Genomic DNA, 15,500 nt, shown 5'->3' on the forward strand with positions numbered 1-15,500 from the left:
TGGCATTATTACCATCTCTTCCTTCACTTGCCTGTCCACAAGGTCACTGATTCCTTCCAGCTCCTTTCTGAGACACTGGGTTTTCCACACAAGTCCATATAATGACTATAGTAGAAGCTTCCAAGCTCCATTATCTTAACTTCTTTCAGGTCTCCTTATACTTGTCCAGTCTGCCCTCTTCCTCCTTACCTAGCTTTCCAGCTTTCTCTGATTATACCATATCCTCAATCCTGCTCACTTCAGTTTCATATTCCTCCTCCTCCTCCTCCTCCTCCTCCTCCTCCTCCTCCTCCTCTTCATCCTCCTCTTTCTCTTCCTCCTTCTCCCCTCCTTCCCTTCATCGTCCACCTTCTGCATCATTATCATTATTACTTTTTAATCTGACTCCCAGATTCTTAGTTTGGTTTGTACTCTGAAAATCTTTCAAGATGAGGCTTTCAGAATCTTTCTTCTGCCACCCGACCATTCTCACTGTGATTTTGCTGATCTGCGAACCAAAGAGCTGCTGAACTGTGCCAATCTCATGAGAAGGGGTCAGAGTCCCAGTGGGGGGGTCCTATTGCCCAGCACCCTCATGGTAGAGCCCTATCTAGCCAGACCCCAGAAAGCACTCCATTTTCTAAAATTTTCCCTTTGCCATTTGGTCATCACTCACTCATCAATGCATTTGAACCAGTCATTAGATAAAACTTTATATATAATCCCTCTGGACAAGATGGAGAAATGGGGACAGGGACACTATCTTGTTTCTTTCTAGATCTTTCACAGTACGTGGTGCATAAGAAATACTAACTTAAATTGAACTAAAATGAACTCAATTGAGTTAACTTGGAGGCAGGTTAAATCTTATTCACTTAGGTGACTTATACTATTGGGGTTAGAAGCATTACCAAACCCTAGGGATTGATATTGAATTGATATAAAAATATTAATCTAGGTATTCCAGAGAAGTCTCTGGTATCTTAGTTTTGACAAGTGCTCCATGGTTGTGTAAGATTTTAACATCAGAAGAAATTGGATAATGGGTGTGAGGGAACTTTCTGTGTTATCTTTTCAACTTTTCTATAAATCTGAAATTATTCCAAAATCAAAGGTTTATTAAAAAAGAATACCAAAGAAATGAAAAATAGCTTTATTTAAAGAAAAACAACAAAAATCTACCACAGGGAGGACTTACTGTTAAAAAAAGCTGATGTAAATTCTGTCTACATTTCTAGAGGTGTAGCATCCAGAGGAGAGGCAACAGTGCGATTCTACTGTGGGATGCGTAGATCACCTGTGGAGTTATACATTCAGTTCTGGCATTTTAAGAAGGAAATCAGCTACCTACACCATGTCCAGGGAACAACAATGAAGGTCCCAAGTTTAGAAACCAGGGAATATGTAGAAATGAAGAACTACAGGGAGAGGAGAAAGGGAGAGAGAAGCTTGGAGAAGAGTCATGAGGGGTTATGGTTACTGTCCAGCTAACTTTGCAGGCCTGTCCAGGGGCTGCAGGAGGAAGTACATGCAAGGTGGGCCATGTACTGTGTGGGCCATGTACTCCATGACTGTGGAGCTAGAACCAAAGAGGGGCTATTACAGGGAGGCAGCTCCTTCTGGGGATGGTAGGACTTTCTCATCACTGCCACTTCAAGAAGCGTGTGAGTAGAGGCTGAAGAGTCACCTTTCTGCAATGTTAAGGGAAGATTCTCATCTACACAGTTTAGTTCCTTGCCCATAGGAGATGTCTCATATATTTGTTAAATTTGAATGTGACCCCTGTAGTTTTGGCTTGAGAGATTGTGTGTGATGTTAAGATCAGAGAGACCAGCATTGGTAGGTATTTCTATAGCATTCTCATTACTACCCACGATGTCTTGGTGGTAGTTTTCCTCCTGGTCCTCTTGGCTACTCTGCCTGTGGGAAGGCATTAACCTGACTGTAGATCAGCTGCCATCCACAGGGACAGCCTGGAGACGGGAGGGTTGAGTGCCATCATGACCCTATTTCCTCCTGCTTGGTTCCTCACTGACCTCCAGGTAGAGTCCATGTTCTTTAGCTCGGCATTCAAGGCCCTCCTGCTCCAGCCTTCAGCTGCCTGTCCTCTTCCCCGCTCACGACTCCTCCCAGTCTTAGGCTGTACACGGTGCTCTTGTCATTTGGAACCACACAAAACTGCCAGGACTCACTATGCGTCTCAGCCTCTGTATCTGTTTTGATTACCAGTTGAAGGTGCCTCCTTCCTTAAGACTTCATTTCTCCTCCTTTGCCCCCTCTCCGCCTACCACCTCCATTATATCAAGTCTCTTACCATCATTACCATCATTAGTGTTTACGTCTGTGTTGCCCACTGCATTTGGTACTTCTCAGGGGTAAGATGTGTTTTCTATTCATCTTACTGTCTCTAGCACCCAATATAGAGTCTGACAGGCAGAAGGTGTGCACGAGATAGCCACAGTATTGAAGAATGGCTTTGCAAAACTTTAGTAAATGACTACACATGTGAATAGAATATTTGCCTATCCAGGACTGGTTTAGAGTCCATTCTTTGGAATCCACAAAGCCTTGGCTTCAAATCCCAGCTTTGTAATATAGACAAATTACATAATTTCATTGTAGCTTAGTTTTTGAAATAAAATGAAAATGGGGGAAGATAATACTTACATATCTCAGAGCTTAAATGCTTCTTTCTAGTGAAGCCTTCACTCCAAAACCCATCCCCTTTCCTGATTTAATTTCTCCAATCAGGAGAAATGAATTACATTTTTCCTATTAGAATGTAAACCCCACGAAGGCCTAGATTTCTGCCTAATTTCACTGCTATATCCCCAGAGCCTTGAGAGTACTGGTTACGTATGAGGCATGCAATAATACTACTAACCATATAATAGGGGTGTCGCGAGGACTGAGTAACATAATGTACATAAAGGTTATAGCATTGTGTCTGGCACATGCTAAGCACTCAGTAACTACTGTTATTATAAAATAAAGAGCAGATTAAGAGGCAACATTACAACAGGCCGATGTGTGCTCAGAACATACAATAGGGACGGCGTGAACACCTGAACCATAATTTATGTTGGAGTTGGAAGGAATGCTTGAAATAATCTGGTCTGACCTGCTGAGGCCCATAGAGGAGAACTGTTTTTCCCAAGGTCATAGAGCTAGCCAGTGGCAGAACACAGACAAGATTATCCTCAAATAATTGATTGTCTAGTGCTTCCCTGAAATACACTATCAGATTATTTTTCTTTGTTGGATGCTTCCTTTTTCTTTGTTTGAAGTATCCCTAAGTATGGGAATAGCTCTCTTCTACACCTAATTCTTTCAACACACACACACACACACACACACACACACACAGAGTTATGTGTTCATCTAATTAGTCCAATGTCATATTTTAAAAAATGTACTTTAAAATCTGATGTTTGACAATTAAAATCTATTTCCAGCTATGTTGGAACGAGAGTATTGGTAAATCCTATCCCCAGAAAACAAATATAAAGCTAGACAAAATCGACACACACAACCATTTCAGTGTTTTGGGAATTGAACAAAGGCATACAACAACCTTGAAACTATTATGCTGAGAAAAACTGCTGACCTCCAAGTAATAAGAGTGGGGATCTGTGATACTGTGTCCTGCAGTTGCTCCGTCTTCCCCTAGGCTTGGTGAATGCAAGGTTTTGTTAGGGTGGGCCAGGCAGTGAGGTCTGGCCGCTTCGGTGTGAGTTTGGAGCGGTGGGCAATGCTCACACCCACCAGCACTGTCTGTGGAAACACTTATCACAGAGGCGAGTGAGTCAGCAGGGCCCACAGTTGCAGGGCTGGGAAGAGCATATTCTGGGCTGAGAGTGCGTACAGGCTCAGCAGCGACCTGAGAAGGCTCAAGCCAGCCACACTCTCCTGGCAAGCCTGAGGCTGCACCAGTGCACATAGGAATCACAACACAAAGGGGAAGCCAAAGTCAGGGCAGACATGAAAACTGCCCACACTTGGCCTCTGCTCCCCACACCCACACTCAGATTTATTGGCAGAGGATGGAAGTCTGGCCTCAGGCTGGGTTATGGCTGACCAGGAACCTACACAGATGCAAGGCTGCTTCTGGGAATCGAGGCTTAAAAATGGAACAGAAAACTGCTCAGTGGCATGGGAGAAAGATGCCAAGGTAATTCACGAGTAAAGTTAGTCTTTTCAACAAATGGTGCCGGGACAATTGGATATCCATATGCAAAAGAAAATAAACAGATCGTTACCTCAAAAATTAATTCAAAATGGACCAGAGACTTAAATGTAAGTGAAACTATAAAAATTTTAGAAGAAAATATAGGAGAAAATCTTTGTGGCCTTCAGCTAGGCAAAAAGTTCTTAGATAAGACTCCAAAAGCATGATTCATAAGAGAAAAAAACAAAACAAAACAACAACAAAAAAGCCCTAATAAACTTGGCTTCAAAACTTAAAACTTCCGTTCTTCAAAACACATAGTTAAGAGAATGAGTGAAAAGATAAAGTGCAGAGTAGGGGGAAATATTTGCAAAGCATGTATCTGAAAATGACTTACATTCGGAATATATAAAGAACTCTCAAAACTCATAAGAACACAAATAATCCATTTTTTTAAATGGGAAAAGATTTAAACTGACACCTCATCAAAAAAGATATATGAATGGTAAATAAGCACATGATAAGATGGTCAACATAATTAGTAATTAGGAGTATACAAATTAAAAGCACAATGAGATATCACTACATACTCACTAAAATTGTATAATAAAAACTGCAGATTTCAAATGCTAGTGAGCACATGGAGATACTATAACCCTCTCTTGCATTGCTGGCAGGAATGTCAGATGCACAGCTAACTTGGAACACAGTTCCACAGTTTTTGTTTTGTTTTGTTTTTTAAGTTCAACATGACGTTACTATATCATGTCAGACAATTAAGTTTGCGAATTCATCCTAGAAAAAGTACTACATGCCTCATTGCTGAATATCACTACAGCCACCTCCGAAGTACTCCCCTTGGGAAGCTATGCACTAACGCCGGTGCCTAGTCCACCTTTCAAAGCAATTCTGGAACTCTTTTTCTGGAATGGCCATCAGACTGCTATTGTATTACCCTTGATGTCCTGAATGTCATCAAAATGTCTTCCTTTCAATATTTCCTTTATCTTCAGGTAAAGAAAAAAGTCATTAGGGGCCAGATCAGGTGAGTAGGGAGGGTGTTTCAATACAGTTATTTGTTTACTGGCTAAAAACTCCCTCACAGACAGTACCCTGTGAGCTGGTGCTTTGTCATGATGCAAGAGCCATGAATTGTTGGTGAAAAGTTCAGGTCGTCTAACTTTTTCATGCAGCCTTTTCAGCACTTCCAAAAAGTAAACTTGGTTAACTGTCCAGTTTGTACAAACTCTTAATGACTAATCCCTCTGATATAAAAAATGAACAGTTAGCAACATCGTTGCAACAAGTTCATGAACTTAATTGTCAGATCTCTTATGCCGCAATTACTCCACTCCTAGAAATCTATCCAAAAGAAATGTGATCGCATGTACACTGAAAGATATGTATGTGAATGTCAATAACAGCATTATTCATAATGGCCCTAACTGGAAATAATCCCAATTTCCATCAACTGGAGAAAAAACGAAATGTGGTATATCTTTTCAATTAGAATATTATTCAGTTCAAAAAATGAGTGAAGTACTGATACATATTACGAAATGGTTGAACCTCAAAAATATGCTAAGTGACAGATACTAACTGCAAAATATGCCTAATTCCATCTACAGGAAATGCTCAGAAATGGCAAATTTACAGTGTCAGAGAGCAGATCCGTCGCCTAGAGAGTGGAAGTGGGGATTACCAAAGTAACTTTTTGGGATGATGGAAATGCTCTAACTGGATTGTGGTGATAGTTGTAAAACTATACATTTACTAAAATTCATAGAATTGTACCTTACAATGGATGAATTTTATCATATGTAAATTATACCTCAATAAAGTTGCTAAAACGACAAGAAGAAAAAAGATGTATTGATCTTAAATGTCAGATGGTGGCCTTGATGCATATACAGAGGGGTGTTTGGTGGGGCTAGGAGGGGCCACTGGTGAGTAACAGCGTGAAACACCACTTGTATATAATTAGTAGCAGCAGCAGCCATGCTTACGGTGATTAGTAGCTCCAGCGCTAGCAATTCAAAGGCTTGCGGACTCCCCTCGCTCCCTAAGAGCTGGATGCTGGCATGTTTAGCCTCCCCACATGTTATTATCCTCCCTCCAAATTGGAATAAGGATTAACTAATTACAGTGGTGCCTGCAGACATAAGCCATATCAAACGCCCCCGTAACCAAGACATGTCCTATCTGCAAAAGTATGCCAGAAAGCCTCTCAGTCTCTGGTAGCTGTGGATTGAGCCAACCCACAGAGCTCCGCTAATCTAGTTTAGCCAGCACTGGTACACCTGCACTTCCATTACCTTAACTTTCTTGAGACGCTGCTTTGAATAAAGTACTCCTTTTCTCACGTATCTATTGTGAGTCTCAGTAGGTCCAATGGAGAAAGCAGCAGGACATGGTTTTACAAGCCATGGGTTTGAATCCTGGCCCTGACATGCACTAGCCATGTGGTTTTAGCCAGGTAACTTATCTTTTTAGCCAGAGATTATTTATTCCCAAACTGGGATAATTCTGCCTACTCCATAAAACTATTGTGAGAGATCAGAAAGATCCTATATATAAAGTGCTGGACCCAGCATCTCTGTGTTGAACCTGAATAAAGGAAAAAGCTATAATTCCTCAATATGACAGCGTTTGGCCCCAACCCTCCTCTCTATCCTTACTTCCAGTAAGAAGATTCCCTGTTGCAACCAAACCAGACTTCTCACCAACAGCACCACCATGCAATGACTCAGGCGGCTTCCTGCTTTCTGGGCTACCAGCTCCCCTCCTGTATCCAGCAATCCTATCCATCTTTCAAGACTCAGCTTTAAGCCCATTTCTCTAATGATGTTTAGTCTGACCATTAACTCTTGTTTTCAATTTTATTTTTTAATTAGTTTCAGGTATACAAAACAACATAGTGATTAGACATTTATACACCTCACACAGTGATCACCCCAATAAGTCTATTACCTATCTGACACTGTCCATTGCTATTACAATGTTATTGACTACATTCCCCAATGCTGTACTTTATATCCCTGTGACTATTGACCATTAACTCTTTAAACAAGTCATGAGATCCTTAATTATATACTTTTAAACATATTATATCTGTTTGAACATGTCTCATTTCCTCTGGTATAGAACACATTTCTGGAAGTACACCATGACTTGGAACAGGGTCTGAAGTGGGACAGGGGTCTCAAATTATTATTTTTTTTTCTAACTGAGGAATTCTTTAAAAAAAAATAATTTGAAAATCCCTATTCAAGTCCAACTTTCTCATTTTATAGATGAAAACTTGTCCGCAGGTAGGGGAAGTAGCCCTCGAGGTCATAGGAGCAGTTTGGTATTAGAGCAGGAAGCAGAATTAGGGTTTCCGGGAGCTGAGACTGTCGGCTGTCTGTCCTTCAACATCAATGCTCCCCCACGTGTACAGCATCACCAGCTTTTAGCTGGAAACACGGTGACCCAGAATGAAGACGTCGTTTCTTATCCTCCCTTTAGTTACATGTGGATATGACTTTTATTAAATGGCATAAACGTGGAAGTGTCAATAACTACATCTTCTCCTTCGTCCCCCCTTACTTCCTTCGCCCTGCCGTCCGGAACATGGATGTGACGGTAGAATTCCACATGGAATCATGAGATTGAGGGCCATGTCCCAGAGATGGCAGAGCAGAAAGCTTCAAGAACCTGACTCCCTAAGGCTTGCAAGGAGCCAAGTCACAGTATTAGCTCTGGAGTGCCTACCTTTAGATTTTTACATGGAAGGTAAATAAACTTCTATCTTGTTTAAATTGCTGTTATTTTAGCTATGCATTTTGAATATTATTGGAAGTTTAACTTATCATATTATCCCTCCTATCAGCTTGCTGATGCTCTTAGCTCTTCGCATTGCCTCTAAATAAGTATCTTAAGTCATTCTTGCGCTCATTCGATAATTTACTCAACAGCCATTCACTGTGCACCTACATTCTGCCTGGCATAAATCCAAGGGGGGTTAGGGTGGATACAGGAATGAAATGTGCAGGTCCTGCACTTAAAATTCACAGGTAGTAAATGAACTTCACACTCTCTTAATTCATATCACAATTCGTATGTCTGGCAAACATTCATCTCGGAATTTCTCTGACAGTCCCATCTCATATAAGCTCACTGTTTCCAGTTATATAGTGTTGATCAGACCATTTGTGCTTAATATATTCTATTTGTCTCTCTACACCACTCTCTGCCCTTCTCCACTGTTTTCTTTGCTCAGGGAGGTTTATCTGTATGGGTTGCATCAATGGGCTCTCTTGCTCCTGATTTCTAATTGGGTTGGTCAGTAAGGACCCCTTGCAGGAGATCAGAGGGAAGTAAGAGAATGTGCATTTATTTTTTCTCAGCCCCTTCCCTGTGGGGTCATTTCAGGCTGACTTTGCTCCTCAACTGAAGGTCACTGTTGCAATCAAGCTGGCCCACTACGTGACTCTCCACTATGGAGTTCTCATAACCATCCCTCCCTTCACACCCTCTGAGCTGCTACTAGCCCCAGGAAGCTGCAGTCTACCCCGTGGTCCTCTTCATACTGCCCACACCTTGTAAATAGCCCATTTATTAAGCCCTCCTCAAATTATCCTAATGTGAGGCTGCCATCTGTTCCCTGCTAGCATGCTAACTGATATACCATGTGTCCCGATTTTCAGTTCAAAATATGTAGGCACAGATACACACGACACCCATCAGAAGCACTGTTATGAAGAGGGTTAGAATAGAGGGAAGATGTTTAGCAAAATCTTGGTGCATAGAGAATCTCAGACTGTAAGAATAGCATCATGAACACTAGCTTGCTGAGACCAGATTTGGGTCTCATATACCCGAGCCATACATAAGCCCTCTTTATTTCTCTTTTTTGGGTATCCCGGACCAGACTCTATGTCTTTTAAGCAGTCTAGTCTTGAAAACTTTTATTTACAAGTGGGAGTCATTTCTAGGTGGAACCCACAGTCACTAGGCATAGTCCATTTTTTCACCAACACGAATCAGAACCTCAAATGTATTAGGTTGGTGCAAAAGTAATTGTGGTTTTTGCAATTATTTTTAACCTTTTAAACCACAATTACTTTTACACCAACCTAATAGTATTTTCTGCCAATTCCACCAGTATCTTCACTTTGGATCTTTAAAGTGCTCAAAATGCCTATTTTAGAGGCATAATCCACAGTTCTTGAAGAGTGAAAAATAAAACCAAATTATTACTTGCTTATTCTTTGCTGGCAATTGAAGTATTGCTGACCAGAGAGAACAAAACCTATGCATCCAATGGGAAGAACAATTTCAAATTCTGAGCTGAGCGGGGAGGGAAAGAGGAAAGTGTAGCAGGCAGAACACTGCACCCCACTCTCCACCAAAAAAATGTTTAAGTCCTGATCCCTAGAACTTGTGACTATGTTACCTTACATGACAAAAGGGACTTTATAGCAATGACTGAGTTAAAGATCTTGAGATGGAGATTATCTGGCTGAGCCCAACATAATCACAAGGGTGCTTATGAGTGATAGAGGGAGGCAAGAGATTCAGTGCCAGACTGATGCAGCATGAGACAGACTCAACCAGCCATTGCTAACTTTGGAGATGAAAGGGAACCACAAACCAAGGAATGCAAGCAGCCTCCAGAAACTAGACAAGGCAGAGAAATGAATTCTCCCCGAGAGCCTACAGGAAGAATGCATACTGGCTGATATCTTGATTGTGGGCCAGTGTGACCAATTTCGGACTTCTCCTGAACTGTGAGATAATACATTTGTATTGTTTTAAGCCACTAAGTCTGTGGCAATTTGTTATGTCAGCAGTAGAAAACTAATAAAGACCATACAACTGAAATCTCCAGACCCAGAGAATTAAGTTTAGGGAAGGAAAAAGGGTTGGGAACTGCGGGATGACAGAGACAGAGCACATGTGGACAGCACTTCCAAACTGCACTCCACTTGCTAACCTGCCCTGCAGGTGAGTGGAATTTACCAAATACAAAGGTATTTTTCGTCTCAGAGGCTCCCACTCATAAAATGCTTTTGTGCCTTTTGTGACACCCAGTAGAAGACTTCTTCTTTTCTCTCTGAGTTTTTGAGAATTAGCAGACCTTTTGTATTTTGTTAACCGTGTTTCCCCGAAAATAAGACCTAGCCGGACAATCAGCTCTAATGCGTCTTTTGGAGCAAAAATTAATATAAGACCCAGTTTTATATTACATTAGACCCGGTCTTATTTTACCATAAGACCAAGTCTAATGTAATGTAATGTAATGTAATATAATATAATATAATATAATATAATATAATATAATATAATATAATATAATATAATATAATATAATATAATACCGGGCCTTATATTAATTTTTGCTCCAAAAGATGCATTAGAGCTGATTGTCTGGCTAGGTCTTATTTTCGGGAGACAGAGTAGATGGCTAGATCAACTTCATTCAGAAGGACAATCATCTGCCTTATATCTTATTCTGTGACTTCCTGGTGGGTGGCCACCACAGCAAAGAATTATACGATAAAAACAATAAGTTTTAAAAGTTCCAAAGCATATAGGCTACGAAGCACCAATATCCATTATTTGCATTCTATAAAAACCCATTGCTAGTCTCCTCCCCCAAGGGTAACTGTTTCTGAATGGGACTTACCACGCTCAGACCCAGCTGCTCCCGAAAGAAATAATCCATGTTTCTCTTTTGCAGGCTGTCAAGGTAGTGCTGAAAGCGAGTGTACGTATACGGGTAGCAGTAAGCAAACTGGTAAGTATCTTCCTCTTTGTCAAAACAAAATGCAAAGGACATCACGTAATTCTTCCTATGGTCTGGGCAGCGGTAGTAGTAAACATTTTTAGGTGGCAGCCTTTGCCTGGAAGACACAAACAAAGACATTCGGGCATATCAGACAATCATTCAGTCTTCAAAAGATAATAAACAGGAACAAATGCCCAAGAGAAAAATGGTAACATTGAGCACCCTCGATGGTGTGGCCAGAGACAACACCACGTACCATCTATGGTCAAAAAGAGCCTGGAAACTGGCAGCACTCTGTTCAAATTCCAGCCCTACCCTTTATCAACTATTTGGACAATGAACATTAAACAAAGATGAATAAGTTTTACTCATTGTTTATTCTTATTCCGAGCACCTATTATATGCCCAGGCATCGTGATAGATTCTTGATGTATAATGGTAAATAAGATAGGCAAGGAGTTTATCCATGGAGTGTATTTGTAGCGGGGAAGCAGTCAATAAAATATTAAAAATAAATACACAATATACTTACAGACTCTAAACATGCCTTGAGGGGAAATAAAGAGTGTGAAGTTATAGTAACATAAATAGGGGAGGCCTGCTTTTCCCAGAGATGTCAGGTTTTTGTGTTATAAGACTAATTCAGACCTTTTAAAATAAACTAATGTACATTGTTAATATTCAAGGGAAGAAAGAATACCCAACTTTCTTTAGAATATCATGACTGTTTTCCTACAGAACATTTCATGAGACTAATGTTTCACAGCAGCACTTTGGGAAATAACTGCTGTAAAACATGCCACGCAGGCAGTTTTGCTGAGCCATCACGCTCATTCCCGAATAAGGAACACTACCCCACAAACGTGAGAAAGGGCAACATGTGCCGGTCAGAACTCCTATAACTTCTTTGCATTCACCGCTTCGCAGGCTCACGGCACCCTGCCACGCTGTGTGACATCCAGACTGTTCACAGTCCCCGAGGAGGCCTCTCATTTCTGTTTCTTCAAATCCCATTTCAAACTGTACCTTTTCCGCGATCGTCCATTCACAAGTCCAGGCCAGTTCAGCTCCCACATTTTGTAAAACCATTGCTTTTGTATTGACTGCTTCCTAAGTCTTATCCATTAGAATCAGTTTGGAGGCTCCTTAACACGTTGCGTACGGCTCATGAGAATCTTCGTTTTTTCTGAGCGGATTTTTGTGAGGGATTTAAACCCCACCGTACGCAACGTGTTAAGGGCAAATATGTTTCTGGGGACTTTGGCACAGTGGGTAGAGGCTGTAAGGTTCACATGTAATGGCTTGGCATTCAACTGACAGGCCGAGGGGCACAGGAGCATATGGAAGAAAGTGTGAGGAGGGGATAAGAGATGAGGTGGAGAGAAGCAAGGATGGTGCTGGCCCCATGTAGGGCAACGTGGAAACAGTTGTTGAGAGCGCCGAGAGCATTATAACCTGCCCTCAGCTTATTGTAGAATCTTGTTTCCACCTTGGTGTCTTTCTGAGGCACCTAAGTAGCCAGGGTGGGAGGCGAGGCTGTGGGCTTCCTGTGGAACAGCAGAGGTGACATACACTGAGGCTGAACATCGAGTGGCTGGTAATGCTTGTCTGAAGCCCTGGAGGGTAGGAGTCCCACCCAAACGTTCAGTAAGAAGACAAAAGGAAAGAAGGAAAAAAAGTAAAGGAAGGACTGAGGGAGGAATGAAGGAGAAGAGAGAGGAAGGAAAGGACAGGACATACCTAGTATGAGCTATTTCTGGGGCTTCTTCAGTACCTGAGTGAATTCTCATAGGCATCCTGTCAAGGTGGCTATTGTTATTCCACTTTGCAGATGTGTTCATGGAGGTTCATAAAAGTTAAAGAGCTTACTTCTGGCCTCGAGAGAGTAAATGACAGGGCTGGCATTCAAACCTGCTTCTATCACACTCCTCCATGGTCCCTCTTGATAAATGATGGGTTCCTGGAATTCCAGATATGAGTGTGTCAAAGTCCAGCAGGTAAGAGGGGACAAGTGAAATGTTGCAATGACAAGGAATTCACCATGGCAAAAGCACAAAGAGTAAAAAGGGAGATCGTGAGAAGTGTGTCTGAAGAGAAAGGCAGAAGCCAGATTAGAAAGGGACTAAATAAACCAAGTTAGGAAATTTAACCATCATCCTGAGGCCACAGGGTAGCTTTCAAGAGAGTGAAAGAAGTAAAGTACCATGATCGTCCCAGTCAAGGGGACAGATGAGAGTGGTCAGGGTAGTAGAAACAAGACAGATTTAACTATTAGACAAAAGTGGCTGAAGTGACAGGCCATGGAGCCGGTGCCAAGGAGGACACGATGTAGAGAGAACGGCATAAGCAACAGAGGAGCAGGGCTTTCACATTAAGGTCAGTGGTAGTATCTAAGGCTGTCTAGGGGTGTACCAGGCCCACCAATAGAGTCCATTTGTTTCCTACTCACAAAGCCAGGAAGAAGCATCCAAGTAACAACAGGTTTCTTGTAAAGCAAATAGAGCTTTAAGACAAATCCCCTAGGAGCTCCTCCTTTCTAATCAGACTGCTACCTTTAACCTTTCTATATTGAAATTTTGGAGATACCAGTGATGACAGAGAAATAATGGCCTGGAAGGGGTACAGGGCACGAAGAGGAAAGTTGTCCCTTCCTGATCCTTCCGTATATGGAGTGTTGGAGAACAAGCAGTCCTGAGAGGGCAACGGAGGAAGTAATGGTCTCCGAGACAGGCCTTAGTTCACTATATTATTCAACAGATATGTGTTACGTATCACGTACCAAGCATAGTTTGGTTAAAATAAGAGGTACAGGAAGCAAGACTAAAAGACCGAGGATCCAGGTGCGATTATTAACCACAGAGCTGAGTTTCAAACGGAGAAGTGGAAAGTGGAAAGTATTGGATAGAGAAGGAAGCAGTGCAGAACTGAGAGTAGAGGGAGAACAGACCAATGCAGGGATGAGGGTATAGAGAGAACAGACGATGGTCTACATTTGTGATGTGATTAAACACGTGGGAATGTGAGGCTGGTAGAATAAGCTAGTCTCGGGGTACCTGATGTGTATGCAGGGAGAATGTCAGGGTCTGTGCTAATTGCTTCAGGCCCCAACTCAGAGGCGTGAGTCTGAATCTCCTAGAGCACAAAGTGAGCTGTCTTCACACTCAAGGGATTCCTACAGTCCTAGCCCCCTCACGTTATGATTCTGATGTTTTCAACTCTTCATTTACTCATATATCCGATCAGGGCCCATGCTTTAAATTCAATCACCCCTGTTTTCTCCTATCCTAGCCAAGTTTAGCGACTTGACTCTTAGAGCCTGCCGTCTGCACCAAATTTGATTACGTGCTATCAGGAGAATTCATCTAAGGCCTGCAGCTCTCCCAGCTCCTCTCCTGAGTGGGTCGGATGCCTAACCTGATTTGCAGACAGAGTGAAGGTAATGGACCCTGGGGGAATCGTTCAAGGAAGCTGCGATGATGCTCAGAGCTTAGCTTTTCCAGACTCCGCTAAGGATACAAACACAAAATCTATTTGAGAAGGGCTCAGCAGGACACATTCATGAGGACTGGCAAGTAACGCAAAGAATAAAGGAAAAGAGGACGGGGAGCATGTGGGAGAAATGTGTCTCTCACTTGGAATGCACTTCTGTTTTTTCTATTATTTTGTTTATTACGCTTTCACTGTGTCTCAGGCATGGTGTTAAGTGTTTTCTATGCATTATCATTTCATCATCACGATCACCCTATGAGCTGGGGCTATTAACATCCCCTTTACACAGACGAGAAACCTGAAGCTCAGACAGGTAAAAGAATTCCTTGAGCTTGCAAGGGGAGTAAGCAGCAGGTCCTGTATTAGATGCAGCTGATGGGACTCCAAAGTCTGTGCCCTAGTCACTCTGGTAGCTGGTATCTTGCCACCTGACTTTCTCCCCTTCCCACCCAGCTCAGATAGACTTCCCTTCTGCTTCCAGAACAATTTGATCTCACAGTACTCTCATCTGTACTCTCCCTAACAACCCTTCAACTCCCTTTCCTTACATTCCAATTTGACGCACAATGCTCCCCAGGAGACTCCAGAAAGAAAAGAGTATTAACACCTGATCCAGGAAGAGATGCAGGAAGATTCCAAGACCCATATCCTCTCAGGACTCAGAGACTAAAGGCTGATCCAGCTCTTGAAACAAGCCATCATCCTACGCGCCCCCCCCCCCCCCAACTGAAGAGGACGTCCACATGTGTGAGGGAGCCCACGACTCAGATTTCGGTGTGTGCGCACATGCTGGTGAGTGAGTGCGCACACGCTTACTTAACACTCACTGTCGCACTGTATACACCTTTCTAGCACAGCCTCCACTTCATCACGTCAATCTGACTACGTGCCTTTCTCCACCACTCGATTGAGCTCTTCTTGTGGACAGGGACCATATATTGTTCACCTTTGGTTCTGCAGGATCTATACAGAGACTTGCATGGAGGAAGTGCTCAAAAATGCTTATGGAGTGGATAAATTAATATATTTCTGAGTAAACTTTAAGAGATTAACAAATTAGAGTAAATCATTTCCGCCACACCAATATGTGCG

At 42.2% G+C, this 15,500-nt stretch overlaps 1 protein-coding gene across 6 annotated transcripts in view; it reads right to left on the bottom strand.

Annotated features, from left to right (window-relative positions):
• Positions 1 to 15,500, bottom strand: part of AGBL4 (AGBL carboxypeptidase 4) — a 1,081,794-nt gene that overhangs the window by 471,043 nt on the left and 595,251 nt on the right. For all 6 annotated transcript variants that reach the window (XM_088791130.1, XM_088791131.1, XM_088791128.1 and 3 more), the window contains one exon: positions 10,818 to 11,034. In XM_088791130.1, the coding sequence (XP_088647256.1) occupies positions 10,818 to 11,034 (217 nt within the window). The remainder of the gene's footprint in view (positions 1 to 10,817; positions 11,035 to 15,500) is intronic.

The sequence above is a fragment of the Rhinolophus sinicus genome, chromosome 14 (genome assembly GCF_057876585.1).
Source record: "Rhinolophus sinicus isolate RSI-liver-muscle chromosome 14, RSI-T2T, whole genome shotgun sequence".
Taxonomy (NCBI): Eukaryota; Metazoa; Chordata; class Mammalia; order Chiroptera; family Rhinolophidae; genus Rhinolophus; species Rhinolophus sinicus.